Below are 18,854 nucleotides of genomic sequence, written 5' to 3'. Positions count from 1 at the left end.
CTGAATGTTTAATTAGATCTCATTTATTTTTGCTTTGGTTTTTGTTGGCTTAGGACACAGATACAAAAGAATTATTGCTTTGATTTACAGAGTGTTCTGTAGTCAGAGTGTTCTGCCTATATTCTCTTTTAGGAGTTTATGGTTTCAGATTTTACATTTAGGTCTTTAATCCATTTTGAGTTTTCTTTGTATATGGTTTGAGGGAATGTTTTAATTTCATTCTTTTACATGTAGCTGTCCAGTTTTCCCAGCACAGTTTATTGCACAGAGTGTCTTTTTCCCGATTGTATGTTCTTGCTCCCTTTGACTTAGATTAATTGACTATAGGTATGTAGGTTTATTTTTGGGTTCTCTAACCCAAAATTTCGATTCTGTTTCCTTGATCTATTGTGTCTTTTTTTGGAGCCAGTACCATACTGTTTTGATTATTGTTACTTTGCAGTATAGTTTGAAGTTAGGGATCATGATACCTCAAGCTTTGTTCTTCTTTCTCAAGATTGCTTTGGCTATTCAGGTTCTTTTGCACTTCATATAAATTTTAGGATTATTTGTTCTAGTTCTGTGAAGAATATCATGGTTGTTTTGATAGGGACTGCATTAAATCTGTAGATTATTTTGGGTAGTATGGACATTTTAACAATATTAGTTCTTCCAGTCCATGAGCACAAAACATCTTTCCATTCCTTTTTATTGTCTTCAGTTTCCTTTATCAGTGTTTTATGATTTTGAATGTATGGGCCTTTCACCTCTGTGGTTAAGTTAATTCCTAGGTATTTTACTCTTTTCATGCAGTTTCAAATGTGATTGTTTATCTTGTTTTCTCTTTGTAGTAGTTCATTATTAGTGTATAGAAAAGCAACAGGTTTCTATATGTTAATCTTGTATCTTGCAACTTTACTGGATTCATTTATTCTAACAGTTTTTTGGTGGAACCTTTATAAAGTCTTCTGTATAAAGTATGATGCCATCTGCAGATAGTGACAGTTTTTCTTCTCTTCCAGTTTAGTCTTATATTTCTTTTTTCTTGTCTGGTTGCTGTGCCTAGGACTTCCAATACTATGTTAAATAGAAGGGCCAAGAGTGGGCATCTTTTTCCCCAAGTTTCCAGGGTACTGAAGCAGAAGTGCTGAAGGTTAGGTCTGAGCTGGTTCCGTTTTCTCTAAGCATGTGTCTCATCCCTCCCAGCTTTGGCATTTTCACCCCAGAGGGTAGCAGTGCTGAAGCACGAGTGGGCAGTCAGTGTGGGTCCAGGTGCATGCTGGGGCAGTCCCAGCACACTGGCGTTCCAGGCGGCTTCTGACCTTCTGTCCCCACAAACGCCGGTAATGATTGCCTTCGCCCCATTCAGATGTAGTGCTGGGTCTGAACTGACTCTATCACAGTGACTTAATCTACTTGGCAGTATCAGCCTTTGCCCTAGTGGGGAGCCGTGCTGTGGAGCAAGAGGGGCTGAAATTGCCCCCAGCATGGGCCAGGGTACACTCTGGGACCAATGTAGGAAACCAGCTGGAGTCCCTGACATTTTCATTTGCTTTCTCCATCTTGTTTTGAGAGCAAGCAAGCAAGCATGTACGTGCTCCTCACTAGCAGAGTCTAGATTTCTCACAGCACCCCCTGCTAGTCCCACTGGTCTTCTAGCCAGCCATGTGGACTTATCTGTTTGGTGCTGGACTCAAGGGCTAGGTTTCCCAATTTGTGTTTCAGGTCTTGACCTGATGGCTTCTCTTCCCTTCTTCCCTGAGTTCATGTGGCTCTTTCTTTACAGCCTTGGTTGTATGAGCCTTTCTGCCAGTCTCCAGTTTGTTTTCAGTGAGAATTGTTCCCATGTAAATATATGTTTTTGATGTGTTCGTTGGGGAAGGTGAGTTCAGACTCCTCCTAATCTGCCATTTTGATTTTCTTCCCCCATGGTTTTTTAAAAAATTAATTTCTTTTGCCTGCACTGGGTCTTCGTTGCTGCACTTGGGCCTTCTCTAGTTGGGGCGTGTGGGGCCTGCCCGCTAGTTGTGGTCCTCGGCTTCTCTCGTTACAGAGCACCAGCTCTAGGGTGCACAGGCGTCAGTAGTTGCAGCTCACAGGCTCTAAAGTGTGAGCTCAGTAATCGTGGCTCAGTAGTTGCTCCATGGCATGTGAAATCTTCCAGGGCCAGGGATCGAACCCATCTGCCTTGTTTTGGCAGGCAGATTCTTAATCACTGGACCACCAGGGAAGTCCTGGAGTTTTTTTTAATACCCCTTTTTATATGGTTAATCTTTTCTATATTTTCCTGAACATAAGGAGTATAGTTTTAATAAGTTTTTAAATGTTTTTTTGTATGAATTCTGTTATCTGATAATTACCAAGTTGATTTTTTTTTCTCATTATGGGGCATTTTTCCTATTTCTTTGCATGCCTGATGATCTTTGATGGACTACGAGAGATTGTGAAGTTTACTTTTTTACGTGCTAGGTACTTTTTATTTCTTGTAAATATTTTTCTGGGGCAGAGTTAAGTAATTTGGAAATTCTTTTGATCTTTTTGGGGCTGTTTTTTGGACTATGCTGTATAGCACCAGAGTAGCATTTAGTGAGGCATTAATTTTGCCCCGATAGTGAATCCAAAGGCTCTTGAGGATTCTACTAAATGTGTTCTGAATTACGAGATTTTTTCAGTCTCCCTGGTGGGAGTAGCAGCTCTTCTGGTCCCTGTGTGAGTTTTGGGTATTGTTCCTCTAATCCAGGAAATTTCAACCTCAGAACTATTGTTTTGGCGCAGAGAATTCTTTATTCTAAGGCTCTAGGTCAGTGATCACACCATCGTGATTATCTGGGTCGTGAAGATCTTTTTTGTACAGTTCTTCTGTGTATTCTTGACATCTCTTCTTAATATCTTCTGCTTCTGTTAGGTCCATATCATTTCTGTCCTTTATCGAGCTCATCTTTGCATGAAATGTTCCTTTGGTATCTCTGATTTTCTTGAAGAGATCCCTAGTCTTTCCCATTCTGTTGTTTTTCTCTATTTCTTTGCATTGATCGCTGAAGAAGGCTTTCTTATCTCTTCTTGATATTCTTTGGAACTCTGCATTCAGATGTTTGTATCTTTCCTTTTCTCCTTTGCTTTTCGCTTCTCTTCTTTTCACAGGTATTTGTAAGGCCTCCCCAGACAGCCATTTTGCTTTTTTGCATTTCTTTTCCATGGGGATGGTCTTGATCCCTGTCTCCTGTACAATGTCACGAACCTCATTCCATAGCTCATCAGGCACTCTATCTATCAGATCTAGGCCCTTAAATTTATTTCTCACTTCCACTGTATAATCATAAGGGATTTGATTTAGGTCATACCCGAATGGTCTAGTGGTTTTCCCCACTTTCTTCAATTTAAGTCTGAATTTGGCAATAAGGAGTTCATGGTCTGAGCCACAGTCAGCTCCTGGTCTTGTTTTTGCTGACTGTATAGAGCTTCTCCATCTTTGGCTGCAAAGAATATAATCAGTCTGATTTTGGTGTTGACCATCTGGTGATGTCCATGTATAGAGTCTTCTCTTGTGTTGTTGGAAGAGGGTGTTTGCTATGACCAGTGCATTTTCTTGGCAAAACTCTATTAGTCTTTGCCCTGACATCCTGGAATGTGAAGTCAAGTGGGCCTTAGAAAGCATCACTACGAACAAAGCTAGTGGAGATGATGGAATTCCAGTTGAGCTATTCCAAATCCTAAAAGATGATGCTGTGAAAGTGCTGCACTCAATATGCCAGCAAATTTGGAAAACTCAGCAGTGGCCACAGGACTGGAACAGGTCAGTTTTCATTCCAATTCCAAAGAAAGGCAATGCCAAAGAATGCTCAAACTACCGCACAATTGCACTCATCTCACACGCTAATAAAGTAATGCTCAAAATTCTCCAAGCCAGGCTTCAGCAATATGTGAACCGTGAACTTCCTGATGTTCAAGCTGGTTTTAGAAAAGGCAGAGGAACCAGAGATCACATTGCCAACATCCGCTGGATCATGGAAAAAGCAAGAGAGTTCCAGAAAAACATCTATTTCTGCTTTATTGACTATGCCAAAGCTCTTGACTGTGTGGATCACAATAAACTGTGGGAAATTCTGAAAGAGATGGGAATACCAGACCACCTGACCTGCCTCTTGAGAAATCTGTATGCAGGTCAGGAAGCAACAGTTAGAACTGGATATGGAACAACAGACTGGTTCCAAATAGGAAAAGGAGTTTGTCAAGGCTGTATATTGTCACCCTGTTGATTTAACTTCTATGCAGAGTACATCATGAGAAACGCTGGACTGGAAAAAACACAAGCTGGAATCAAGATTGCCGGGAGAAATATCAATAACCTCAGGTATGCAGATGACACCACCCTTATGGCAGAAAGTGAAGAGGAGCTCAAAAGCCTCTTGATGAAAGTGAAAGTGGAGAGTGAAAAAGTTGGCTTAAAGCTCAACATTCAGAAAACGAAGATCATGGCATCCGGTCCCACCACTTCATGGGAAATAGATGGGGAAACAGTGAAAACAGTGTCAGACTTTATTTTTCTGGGCTCCAAAATCACTGCAGATGGTGACTGCAGCCATGAAATTAAAAGACGCTTACTCCTTGGAAGGAAAGTTATGACCAATGTAGATAGCATATTCAAAAGCAAAGACATTACTTTGCCAACAAAGGTCCGTCTAGTCAAGGCTATGGTTTTTCCTGTGGTCATGTATGGATGTGAGAGTTGGACTGTGAAGAAGGCTGAGCGCCGAAGAATTGATGGTTTTGAACTGTGGTGTTGGAGAAGACTCTTGAGAGTGCTTTGGACTGCAAGGAGATCAGCCCTGGGATTTCTTTGGAAGGAATGATGCTAAAGCTGAAACTCCAGTACTTTGGCCACCTCATGCAAAGAGTTGACTCATTGGAAAAGACTCTGATGGTGGGAGGGCTTGGGGGCAGGAGCAGAAGGGGACGACAGAGGATGAGATGGCTGGATGGCATCACTGACTCGATGGACGTGAGTCTGAGTGAACTCCGGGATTTGGTGATGGACAGGGAGGCCTGGCGTGCTGCGATTCATGGGGTCACAGAGAGTCAGACACGACTGAGCGACTGATCTGATCTGAAGGCTTTGTCTTGGGCATCACAGGATATTTAGCAGCATCTCTGGCTTATAGTCCGGAGAAGGCAATGGCACCCCACTCCAGTACTTTTGCCTGGAAAAATCCCATGGATGGAGGAGCCTGGTAGGCTGCAGTCCATGGGGTGGGTCACTGAGGGTCGGACACAACTGAGCGACTTCACTTTCACTTTTCACTTTCATGCATTGGAGAAGGAAATGGCAACGCACTCCGGTGTTCTTGCCTGGAGAATCCCACGGATGGGGCATCCTGGTGGGCTGCTGTCTATGGGGTCGCACAGAGTTGGACACGACTGAAGTGACTCAGCAGCAGCAGCTGGCTTATAGTCAGTGGATGCTAGGAGCACTTCCCCCTACCCCTTCAAAAATGATGACAGTCCCAAATGTCTCCAAACATAACTGGTCTGTATGTTATGTATAACTGGTCACCCAAGGAGCAAAATCAGTCTTGATTGAGGATCACTACTCTAATCCCTTAAGGTGATTCTTTCCCTGAATTCAGAAATTTCTTCCTGTACTTAAAATGATTGGTACTTAGCCTAAGACTCAAGTGAAACCCTCTGTGAGTTTGCAGAACATTCTTTTTTTCTGTATAGTATGCACTTCCTCTATCCTGCTCTGCAAACTTTAGCTGCGTTCTCCTCCCTGGTGGTCAGGTAATTCTCAAGATGTGCTCAGTCGCTTCAGTCGTGTCTGACTCTTTGTGACGCTATGGATTGTAGCATGCCAGGCCCCTCTCTCCATGGGTTTCTACAGGCAGGAATACTGGAATGGGTTGCCCTGCCCTGCTCCAAGGGGTCTTCCCGACCCAGGGCTCGAACCCAGGTCTCCCCCATTGCAGGCAGATTCTTTACCACTCAGCCACTGGGAAGCCCTCTTCTTAAGATACCACCAGGCATTTTTTTCCCCTCTCTCAAGTGTCACTGTCTTTTTTTCTTTTTTTTTAAACTGATATCTTCATCTCTTGAAAAATGTTATTTTATTTATTTATTATGACCTTTTGTTGTTTTAGGTGGAAGGTAAGTCCAGCCCCTCTTTTTCCACCTTGAATGAAAGCTTAAGTCTCAACAGTTTGTATTTCACTTTGGAAGGGATGTCTTGTAATGCTCTTGACCACTGCACCCCTGTAACATTAAAGTTGCAGGTCTTTGAGCCCTCATAGAATTAATATCTCACTTTCTGGAGTTGAGTGTGTTCTCCAAGATTCCACAATACCAGGTACTTCTTGCTTATTTTCTTGTTGGTTCTGTCCAGTCAGCAAAATATGTATATAATGTGTCAGGTGGTCTAGATGTTTTCAGGTTGTATTATGACAGAAACTTGAGAAAGTTAAAATAGCCCTTAGGCAAAACTGTAAATTAATAGGATCCTACACAGTTGCTGTTTTTTGTACTTTTTACTTTAGTAACTGGAATGGAAAAGAATACATAGACCAAATCAACACCCGAAGCTTAATTAAACAGTTCCTTCAACAGTATTATGTTTGGGACTTGCAGCTGTGCCCAGGGCTTAAATTTGGTTAAGTGTCTGGCAGTCTGTAGTCATTTTTTAGGACCTATCTGCTTTTTGCAGATTATGCATGGGAAATACCAGCACCCTGCATACTTTAAAGTCCTTACTGGTGGCATTAGTCTTTGCTTCTTTGCCCCTTTGGATAAGCAATATTGTCTTTTATTTACTGTCTTGTTCTGGGGGAATGGGGCAATTTCAGAGGGCTTCCCAGGTGGTGCTAGTGGTAAAGAACTCACCTGCCAGTGCAGGTAGACCTAAGAGACGTAGGTTTGATCCCTGATAGGGATGGTCCCCTGGAAGAGGGCACAGCAGTGCACTCCAGTGTTCTTGCCTGGGGAATCCCACAGCCAGAGGAACCCGGCGGGCTACAGTCCATAGGGTCTCACACAGAGTTGTAAATGACTGAAGCGACTTCTTAGCGTGCATGCACATAGGTTTCTACTTGGCCCTTTCCACCATGACAGCTTTTACTCAGAATCCTTTGTGAGGGTTATTCTAACTGCCAGTTGTATAAATGTAGTTATAAACTTCCGGAGTGGAGAGAGACTATTAGGGTGGGTCTGCAGGCTCAGTGAGAGCTCACTGTGAACCAGACTTGTACCAGCACTCTGCTTTTTATCCCAACTCAGAAAGCTTTGGCTGGGAGGTTATTTCTTTTGCCCCACAGAACCTTGACTTTGATCATTCTCTTAGTTCCATTCAGCTGGTCTGGTCTCAGAGTCACATATCTGGTACTTTGGTGCTGTTCCATTGGCCTTTGTCTCTCAGCGAGGCTATTTTGGGCTTCCTCACAATGTTGGTGGTCTCAGGGTGTTTGAATCTTAGAAGTTACACAACCTCATTTCTGCCACATTCTTTGGATCAGAACAAATTACAGGACCAAACTCAGATCCATGGGGAGGGTGCCTAGCTGTCCGTTTTGATGAGGGAGTGACAAAGTCTCGTTGCAAAAGAGCATATGGGATAAGATTTGTCATTGTAGCCCTCTTTGAAAGTACTTTTTATCATATCACTGTTCCATCTGCTGTCTTATAGAATTTTATAGACCTTATTTAGGTCTATAGACTAATTTGTCACACTTTGCTCTTTTAATCTGTTCATCTCTCTTTTTTAAAAAATATACTTAAAAATCTTTTTCACTCTTATTTTGCTAAGGATCTAACAGCCATATGTGTGGTCATGGACTCCATCATGTTACCTGGCAGCTGTGATCTCTGGAATCAGACGTGATCGCTTTTCCCTTAGGACTCTTGTCCTAGTTGCGTGTTTTCTTAGTTGGGAGAAAAGCTGTCGTGTCTTCTTTTTCTTCTTTGTCATCTGATAATTCTTGGATAGTTACATATCAGTAAGAGGGAGGGTGGTGTTTGGGAGCAGTCTGCCATGCTATAAAGACATGACTCCTTGTAAGAAAATGAGGAGGTACATTCTTTTTGTAAGGAATTTAAGCTGCTTTGTAATCACTGTGCACTAGTGTTCTGTGGTAAAATACTGTGTTCTGTCAGGAATATTCCCTGCTTCCGCATTTTGCTTTTGCTATGCCATTGCACTTGGCAGAGGTTATACTATACCTCTGTATTAACCTGGATTTATTAATATCTAATAATCTGAATAAGGGCTAGAGACACATTCCCCAGTTCTTTCAGAGAGGGAAAGAACATGACTGAGCGACTGACACTTCACTAAGAACACTGTGTTGTGTGTGCATGTGTGCTTGATTGTGTCCAGCTCTTTGTGACCCCATGGACTAGCCCACCAGGCTCCTCCGTCTGTGGGATTTTCCAGGCAAGAATACTGGAGTGGGTGCCATTTCCTGTTCCAGAGGATCCTCCCCACCTGGGATTGAACCCACATCTCTTGCATTTGCTGCATTTCCTGCATTGGCAGGCAGGTACTTTATCACTACCCCACCTGGTAAGCCGCTTCAGTCTGTTTGAAAGAGACTTTTTTTTTTTTTAAGAAAGCCATATTTTAAGAGGAGTAAGAACAAGCAGAGTCATCTCCACAGAGGAGATCAATTAGGATGCTTAAAGATCTGGAACCTGCAAATACTGAGACTCTGTTATCTGGAGGTTAAAAAAAAAAAGATTTAAGATGATGGGATAACTTTTCAAATGTTTGAAGGTCACTAAAGAAGAAATATTACATATGTTTCGAAGTGAAATAGACCTTGGTATGAAATAATGAATTTTTTATTTCTGGCATTGTTTGTCAACCATGCTGAGGAGGGGTTCTTGTATGAGTTGAGGGAATTCTCAACCTTTTCAGATCTGTTGTTCAGAGATTTTTGTGACTCTTCCATGGTAACAATTGTGTCATAAGTGGTTGTAGCTTACAGAATTGTCTGATATCATTATATATATATACACACATACACACCACACACACACACCACACACCACACACACACACACACACACACACACACACACACACACACACACGGCTTCCCTGGTGGCTCAGATGGTAAAGTGTCTACCTGTAATGTGGGAGACCTGGGTTCGATCCCTGGGTCGGGAAGATCCCCTGGGGAAGGAAATGGGAGGAAATGGCAACCCACTCCAGTACTCTTAACTGGAAAATTCCATGGATGGAGGAGCCTGGTAGGCTACAGTCCATGGGGTTGCAAAGAGTCAGACATGACTGAGCGACTTCACCTTTCTTTCTTTCTATTATGTTTTTAATTTTTTGAGTAAATATTTATTGAGCAGCTAGGGAAATGCAAAGATGATTAAACATGGTCAGAAGTGAGGCCGTTGCACAAATAATAGAAAGCAAAATGTAAGGTTCACTGAATCATAGCAGTCGGAAGAGTTTTAGGAGATCAAGCTTGGAAGGGGGTGTGGTTGGGTGGCCAGTCAGGAAAGGGGATTGAGATTAAAATAGAAGACTTCAGTCTGGATTGTTGTTGATACTCAGTTTAGACTATATTTGTCTTTCTTTTTCCTCTCTCCCCATCTTTGGCTTTAATTTACCAGTACTGCCCAGGATTGTTCACTTGCTTGCATTTTTGCTTTAATGTCTTCTACAGAGCTAGGTCCTTTCAATGTTTTAGGAATTTTTTTTTTCTCTGTTTTTTTTGATGGATTCTTGACCTTTTAATCTTGGTGTTGACAGTTTTGAGTCTTTTCCATTCTGGTTTAATTTTTGTGCCTTTCTGGATGGAATATCTCATATAGATGTCTTTACTGGAGCTTTTTCTTCAGCTTCTTCATCAAACTTGTCACGATCACCATCTTCATGATCATCTTCATCTGCAGCAAACTTTACTTTTTTGTGGGGAACCTTGCTACCACTTCCAGGGGCAGAACGCCTTCCAGATATACTTAGAGTTTCACATCCTCCTCCTCTTCATCTTCTGACTCTGCATCTTCCTCCACAGCTACTAAGTGCTGTCCACTAATGTACACAGGCCCTGAACCACACTTCAACTGTAAGACCACAGGTGGTGTTATTTCAAAGCCCCCAAGGGAAACCTTTGACTGTACAGACATTTTCAAAGTTGCCAGTGTTACTTTAATTGGACTGCCTTCATGATTCATCGCCTCTTCTTCAGCAATGTGCAGTCATCCTTTGCACCAGCCCCTAAACTGACCATTCTTAAAGATAACTGGTGCTCATTTTCATCATTATCCACCTTAAAGTGATAGTCTTTGTCAGCCTTTAGTTCACAACCAAAAAGATAGTTCTGGGCCTCAAGGGGCTCATGTCCGTGGGTTGGAGGCATGCACTTAGATGGGAGAGAAGCCAGACGTAAATAAACAACTATTGTTGAGGAAAACAGCCGCACAGGCCAGAATCACACCAGGGAAAATATTTTTAGAAGTATTCAAAGTTACTAATCTAAAATCTTCTCTGTTTTACAGGACTTAAATACTATTTATTCTTATCTTCATGGAATGGAAATACTATCAAATCTCAGGGAACATCAGCTTCGGTAAGTGTGATGCTGTGTTTAAGAGCATGTGCTAAGAGGTTTATTCAAATGAGTTCGGATAGATAGTTGCAGGGGCCAAATCATTTAGGGGCTTTTTATAGGCTATGCGTGGCAATTGGCCCCTCTCATTCCAGTTTTTCTTAGCCATGGGACCTTAAGCAAGTCTTAACATCTAAGCTGTAGTTTAGTCTTCTATAAAATAGGGATAACAACATTAACTTTGTTACAACATTTTGAGGATTAAATGAGAATATTTAAAGCAAAGTGCAGTGCTCAGTCTGTGCTATCTAGAGAAAACAGAATTGTTTTCTTTTTGTATTTTGTATTGATATTTATTATATAAAATGCTTAAGATGGACTTGGTATGATGTGGTATTATATTAAAGTGGAAGGAGCAAGACTCTTGATTGGGTATAAGCTCCTATGGACAGTACCCATGAACTTTCCGAACCTCATTTTTCTGTTCTATAAAATGAGTTCACTCTCTTGCCACCTTGTATCATTGTGATTATATTTGTAAAGGCACTTTTGAGTGCTGTAAGTACTAACTGTTGTAACTTTGCATAAATTTTGATTAAACTGTGTTTTCTTTCCAATGGCCAGCTTAACCATAACTTTTCTGGCTGTTCTTTAAGTTTCTGGCTATGGGCCAAATTGCTAAAATATGATTGTTTTGGATTTATTATTTTCTGTTTTCTGTGTAACATTGTTCAGATGTTAGTATATATCAAATAAGTGTATCAAGAAGAAAGAAGAAAATTGAAAACTAGAGTGTTAGTAATAGAGTATTTTTAAATGTAAGCAAATTTGTATTTATTAAATCGATTTGTATGTGTGTGATGTTTATATTTTTAAACTCCAGTGAAAAACTCAGTGGTAGATCTGATAACTTTCTGTTGTGGTAGCTGTTAACAATTATTAAAACAAATTTAAGATAATTTAAAAATTTTTTACTTTTTAAAAAATACATTAGATTGGTGTCTGCAAGAGCACGCTATGAGAGATACAGTGGCAATCAAGTTCTTTTTTGGTAAGTATTTCCTTAATTAACAATGTTTAAACTTTAGACTGTTAGTAGGGAAATTCATTTGATTCTGAAAGTTTCTGTGGAAGAGATTGAAACACATTCCTGAACTGTGAAATATACATAGAGCTCAGGGAAGAAGTAAGTGCAATAAAGTTTAATAAACAAGATACATCTGTGTAACTACTATGCAGTGCATATATAGAACATACTAGCTTTTCAGAGGGCTCAGTCAGCCATCTTGGAAAGATAGTCTAGCTCTGATGGCTATCACCTTAGATTAGTTTTGTCTCTGAATTTCATATAAAAATTCATATAAAATTTCATACAAAACCTTTTGGTCAGGCTTTATATACCTCACAGATGTCAATTCTTCCATGTTTTTGCATTCGTTCTTTTTCAGTGCTTTACAGTATACAATTATGTGAAAAAAAAAGTTTATCTTTCCCACTACTAATAAAAATACTGTTGTTTACAGTATTTTTCCTGTCATAAATAGTAAGTTTCTATGAATATTTTGTTCATGTCTTTTTGTACCCTTATTTACTCATTCCTTTGGGGAATATTCCTTAGGAATAAGCATTGGAAATACATGTGCTCAAATTTAGAAGATTCTAGTATTAGAATCTAAAATATATATTTCATTTTGTTATCTTATCGTGATTTTATTTTTTGTTTTCCTGCTTAGTGATGATGAATGATTTTCCTATTCATATAGTCTATTTGGATAGCTATTTTCTGAAATCTTGATTCATGTTTTTGACCATTTTTTAATTGGGCTATCTTCTATCAATTTGTATAAAATTTTTATGATTCCTTTGTTGGGTGCATAAGTTGCAAATGTCATCTCCCACTGTGATGCTTGCTTTTTTTAATTCTATTAATGGCGTCTTTTGAAGAAAAGAGATTCTTTCTGTTTTTTCCCCTTGTGATTAGTGCATCTCATGTCCTATTTAAGAAAACAAAATCTTTAGCTTCCTCAGATTATGAAGATAATTCTTCTCTGTTTTTCTTCCATAGTTTTTGGCAACAGGGACCTCTTTTATTTTAGGTATGCAGCTGATTTGTTGTTGTTGTTCAGTCGCTAAGTCATATCTGACTCTTTGCGACCCCATTGCCTGCAGCACGCTGGGCTCCTCTGTCCCCCACTGTCTTCTGGAGTTGGTTCAAATTCATGTCCATTGAGTTAATAATGCTATCTAACCACCTCATGTAATTCCACGCCCTTCTCTTTTTGCCTTCGGTCTTCCCTAGCATAGCATCTGGGTCTTTCCCAATGAGTTGGGTGTTCGCATCAGGTGGCCAAAGTACTGGAACTTTATCATAAGTCCATCCAGTGAATATTGAGGGTTGATTTCTTTTAGGTTTGATTGGTTTGATCTCCTTGCAGTCCAAGGGACTCTCAAGAGTCTTGTCCAGCACTACCAAGTCAAAAGCATCAATTCTTCACTGCGCAGCCTTCTTTATGGTCCAGGTCTCACATCCATATATGACTACTGGAAAAATCATCTTTGACTATATGGACCTTTGTCAGCAAAGGGATGTCTCTGCTTTTTAATATGCTGTGTAGGTTTGTCATGGCTTTCCTTACAAGGAGCAAGGATCTTTTAATTTCATGGCTGTAGTCATGGTCTGCAGTGATCTTGGAGCCCAAGAAAATAAAGTCTGTCACTGCTTTCACTTTTGCTCTTCTGTTTGCCATGAAGTGATGGAACTGAATGCCATCATCTTAGTTTTTTGAATGTTAAGTTTTAAGGCAGCTTTTTAACTCTCCTCTTTTCACTCTCATCAATAGGCTCTTTAGTTCTTCTTCACTTTCTGACATTAGAGTGGTATCATCTGTATATCTGAGGTTGTTGATATGTCTCCTGGCTATCTTGATTCCAGCTTGTGACAGTCTTGATACTAGTTTGTGATTCCTCCAGCCTGTCATTTCCCATGATGTACTCTGCATATAAGTTAAATAAGCAGAGTGACAATATATGGCCTTCTCACACTCTTTTTCCAGTTTCGAACCAATCCTTTGTTCCATGTCCAGTTCTAACTTGCTTCTTGACCTGCATACACGTTTCTCAGGAGACAAGTAAAATGGTCTGGTACTCCCATCTTTTTAACAATTTTCCACAGTTTGTTGTGACCCACACAGTCAAAGCCTTTAGGATAGTCGGTTAAGTAGAAATAGATGTTTTTCTGGAATTCCATTGCTTTCTCTGTGGTCTAGCAAATGTTGACAGTCTGATTTCTGGTTCCTCTGGCTTTTCTGGTATTGACTATAGTGCTTCATTGCACATTGCATTTATTATTATTTCTAAGTATTTTCTGGATTCATATGGATTTTTATAGCTTTATTTGTTCAGTTGTTGATTCATTAACTTATTAGTAAATGTTTGTTCTTATTATGCTTAGGCTGGTATAGAATGGTGAAAAGACTTGAGATTTGTCCTTATGAGTTTAACATGTAATGGAGGAGAAAAAGTTCATTAAGATGGCTACACATACATAAGAGCTATCAAGAAAAAGTATAGATTTATAGATAAATGGAACAGAATTGAGAGCCCAGAAATGAACTCCTATATTTATAAATAGTCTCTGCTTCTTTTTAAAATGGACCTCTAGCTACGTAGCTAAGCTATATTCACACAATGTGGGTGTAACACAACTGAGTATTAAAAAGGAACCACCAGTGAATGGTTTATTTTTGTTCAAGGTACTAAACCATTTCAGTTTGGAAAGCATAGTTTTTTCAATAAATGGTGCAGAGTATTTACATACAGAAAGTTAATCTGAGATACCACTTTAAACCCAGTAGAGTAGCTACAGTTGCAGGGGTTCAAAATGAGTAAAGGGGATCACCTGTATGGTAATGGGTGCAAAGTAAACTTGTGATGGTGAGCATGCTATAGGATATACAGAAATAGAAACACACGGTGCTATAAGCCAATGTTACTTCAATTAAAAACAAATTTTGAAAAATAGCTATAGTCAAAAAGATAGACAATAACAAGTGTTGATTAGGAGTTTTTGACACCTGGGATTGTCATATATTTGTGGTACAGATATATGACAATCCCAGGTGTCAACAAAGCCACTTTAGGAAATGGTTTGGCAGTTTCTTAAAATATTACCATGTAACCCAGTAATTCAACTTTTATATATTTACTAAGGAAATATGGAAATGTGCATACAGAGACTGTACACAGATGTTCTTTCTTAGTAGCAATATACATAGTAGCCTAAAACTGGAAACTGTCCAGTGAATGGGTAGATAAAATGCTCTGCATCTGGTTAGTGGAATACCATTTGTCAGTAAAAGGGAATCAAGTGGTGCTAAATACTACAACATAGACAAACCTCAGACAAATTATGCTAAATGGAAGATGTAAGTTAGAAGCATCACATACTACATGACTCTATTTACATGAACTGTCCAAAATAGAAATCTGTAGAGACAAAGCAGATTATTGTTTACCTGGGGCAGGGATAGACTGCAAACAAGGCACGAGGGGTCTCCCTTTGATGATGTTTGCATAGTCCTTTGCAACTTCATAAAAAGCATTGAATCATATACTTAAAGTGGTGAATTTATGGTTTGTAGATTATACTTCAGTTAAACTGTTTAAAAATTAATATTAAGAATTATCCAAATCTATATCTGGCTAATCATAAACCAAAGAATTTTTAGAAAAATGAATGTGTAAATTAAAGAGTTTAAATTCAGAGATATAGTGGAAGCAGAGAAAAGAATGCATATAGTTGACTTTAACTGGGAAGCAGCATGATAGAAAAAGTGAAAATAAACCACTATGCTCAGTGCTACCAGCAGAGAGGAGGAAATGGGGAGAGAGAGATCTGGAGAGAGGTAGGTAGAGGCCACCTTATTAGTTTTTGTTCTTTATTTTAGGAGCAGCGTGAAGCCTTTGCAGGAGTAAGATCTGACAAGATTATGTGTGGCACTCTTCTCCAGGCTAGGTTATTCTTAAATTTATTCACTTGCAAACAGAAAGGAGATAGGTGGACCCATGTTAAAAAACTTTCACTTTCCTTATGTTTACTCATCAGATACATTGCCAAACTGTGCTCGAAGGATGGGGTTCTCTGCAAGGTCTGAACGTTTTCTGATTGACGAGCTGGCATGGCTCTCTTGGTGTTAGGAGTGAACATCGGTTTTCCTGTATTTATAGTAGAATTTACTGACAACTCTGTGACTGTTTCAGTAAAGAGATAAAAATTGGAGACTTGTGGTAGCATTTAAACGTAACTTTCTTCTGTGTTGATTTTGGGCAAATTTTTCTTTTATTGATTTTAATTCCTTTTTGATTGTATGAAAGTCATATTTCAAAAAATTAGAAGGAATTTCCAAACAAAGAACTTTGAGTAGGAGATTTTCAGCCATTTGTATTTTCCCTCAGTGAAGACAGAGGGGAGGGATATTAAGAACTTTAAAATATCTTCTGGAAAGTTGATGATAATTTTTCCTTCTCATGGTAAGCAATAGGATTTACCTGGAAAGCTCACCCTGGGTGTTGTGTAGAATGGTTTGGATGCTTAGATTCTAGACGATAGATGGTATTATTCACTGAGAACAGAGAGCCCTAGAAAAAAATCAAGCTTGAGGGAAATGATAGGTAGATTTTGAACATGTTGAGGTTGAGTTGTGTGTTATATATGCAAGTTTACATATCAATAGCTAGATAGATATACAGTTCTCCAGCTTAGAAGGAATGTTTCTTTTATATAAAATTAGAATTGTCTACATATTGGAATTAATTGAAGTTGTAGGTATGGTAAATTAAAAATTTTGAAAGACAAAATGATTAGATTATAAACTTAACACCTAACGGTATTCTGGGTTTCCATTGGTGATTTAACTGAACTAAAACTGATGATGGACTCAAGTCATCTGTTATTTTTTATCCTTCAAAAACACATAAAATGAAAAAAACAAAAAAAACAACAAAAAAACAACACATAAAATGAAAGGTTGGGTAGACATTTTATTTTTTCATGTCAGAATAGAATTTAAGTGAAAGAAGTAGATCATTATGACCCATATTATAGTTGAATATGAAGATGAAACATTGATAAATGTGAATCCAAACAATACTGTCCTTAATATACATTAAACTTATCAGAAATAGAACTTTTTAATATGTACATCTAGTACAATATTTGAGTTGATGTTCATCAAATGTGATCATACACAAAAATGAGGAATGGGAAGTTACTGATATAAGTTAATAATGAAGAACCAAAAAAAATGTATTTCTGAAACCTGTATCTTAGGATAGTTATTATGTAAGATGTGAACACGGTCTGTATGAAACCTTCGGCGACAAGTGAAATTTCCAAGAACTGTTAATTTTTAACCACTTATAATAATACTTAATTTTTTTTCATGTTTTGTATTTTGTATTGAATTCATATATACATGTGAATATGTATATTTATTTACTCATCTATTTATTCACTTAAACAGTTCAGAAACTATTGCCAGATGTTGGTATATCCTGCTTTCTGGATCTGTGCTTATGAAAGACTCCATGGTTTTGCCTCCTTGCAGGTATGTTTACATTGGCTGCTTAGTATATTTGATAGGCAAAGTTTATGACTGTTTTATTTCTTATGTTAAACTATTTTATGTAGAATATGTATTTTCTCTTAGTAGATGATACATTTTATAGATGTTTTTGCTTTTTGGTACTATGCGAAGTACTTGGCAAGAATCAACTGATATTTCATATTTCGGGAGTATGTTATTGTTGTTCAGTGGCTCAGTTGTGTCTGACTCTTTGTGACCCCATGGACTACAGCACGCCAGCTTCCCTGTCCTTCACCATCCCCCTCCCGGAGCTTGCTCAAATTCATGTCCATTGAGTCAAGGAGGCCATACACCATCTCACCTGTTCTCCTCCTGCCTTCAATCTTTCCCAGCATCAGGGTCTTTAGTAATGAGTCGGCTCTTTGCATCAGGTGGCCAAAGTATTGGAGCTTCAGCCTCAGTCCTTCCAATGAATATTTAGGATTGATTCCCTATCAGATTGACTGGTTTGATTTCCTTGCTGTCCACGGGACTCTCAAGAGTTTCCTCCAACACCACAGTTCAAAAGCATCAATTCTTCAGCACTCAGCCTTCTTTATGGTCTGACTCTCACATCCATATGTGACTACTGGAAAAACCATAGCTTTGACTAGATGGACCTTTGTTGGCAAAGTAATGTCTCTGCTTTTTAATATGCTGTCTAGGTTTATCATCGCTTTTCTTCCAAGGAGCAAGCATCTTTTAATTTCATGGCTGCAGTCACCATCTGCAGTGATTTTGGAGCCCAAGAAAAGAAAGTCTGTCATTGCTTCCATTGTTTCCCCATCTATTTTCCATGACTTGATGGGACCAGTTGCCATTATCTTGGTTTTGTGAGAGTTGAATTTTAAGCCAGCTCTTTGACTCTCCTCTTTCACCTGCATCTGGGGTGTAATCTTTAGTTTATCCCATGACATATTATTGTATTATTTGAGATTTGATATCATTTATCTGATGTTTCATGGATTCATTGCTCTTAGTTATAGGGAGGCAATATACCTTTATAGTTAAGAAATCAGCTTTTAGACTAACGGGAATTTGGCTAGTATCCTGAGTCTGTCACTTATTAGCTGTTTGAGTCTGGACAAATTTTAGTTTTCCTGTGAAAATGAGGATACTAATAGTACCCACTTATGTGTGTTATGAGGTTATAGCAAGCTACGACTCATACTTCTCAATGGAAGTTTGTACAAGTTGATATTTTAGAGCTAGACTGCTTGAGTTCATCTCTTTGCTTTACTGTTTTTTGGGTTAATTACTTAATCGTCCTGTGGCTCAGTTTCCTCACTTCTAAAATAGGAACAATAATAGGATGTATTTCATAAGCCAGTTTTGGGAAATAAGTGAGTTTATATATATATAGCTCTTAGAACAGTGCCTGGCTTTTATAAGTAATTTTTAATTATCACCATCAGAATTATTAGGTAAAAGAAGAGTCGTTGGCAAGATGATTAGATATAATATTCTTAGAGAATGTGGTCTGTTAGTAATAGTTAAGATTTGGGGGCCTGAAATTATAATTTGGTGACATAAAAATACAACTTTTTGGTGACTTTTCCCTAGTAATGTTGAGAAGAGATTTTTAGGCTTTTAACGTAGGACTTCTAATTGCAGCTCAATTAATTTAGTTTTAAAAATATTTTAAGTATCAAGGTACATTCTGTTTAATAGATAGTATGGAACATCTCAGTTCTGAGGCCATTTT

General features: G+C 38.8%; 1 protein-coding gene and 1 pseudogene across 6 annotated transcripts in view; one reads left to right on the top strand and one right to left on the bottom strand.

Moving 5' to 3' along the window:
* RAPGEF6 (Rap guanine nucleotide exchange factor 6) overlaps positions 1 to 18,854 on the top strand; it is a 225,217-nt gene that overhangs the window by 22,114 nt on the left and 184,249 nt on the right. For all 6 annotated transcript variants that reach the window (XM_006072649.3, XM_025293055.2, XM_025293053.2 and 3 more), the window contains 3 exons: positions 10,477 to 10,547; positions 11,521 to 11,577; positions 17,048 to 17,131. In XM_006072649.3, coding sequence (XP_006072711.2) covers positions 10,477 to 10,547; positions 11,521 to 11,577; positions 17,048 to 17,131 — 212 coding nt within the window. The remainder of the gene's footprint in view (positions 1 to 10,476; positions 10,548 to 11,520; positions 11,578 to 17,047; positions 17,132 to 18,854) is intronic.
* LOC102399417 lies at positions 9,577 to 10,337 on the bottom strand (annotated as a pseudogene).

Source organism: Bubalus bubalis, chromosome 9 (genome assembly GCF_019923935.1).
Source record: "Bubalus bubalis isolate 160015118507 breed Murrah chromosome 9, NDDB_SH_1, whole genome shotgun sequence".
Lineage (NCBI taxonomy): Eukaryota > Metazoa > Chordata > Mammalia > Artiodactyla > Bovidae > Bubalus > Bubalus bubalis.
The sequence above is the reverse complement of the archived record's forward strand: the minus strand, read 5'-3'. Positions and strand labels throughout refer to the sequence as shown.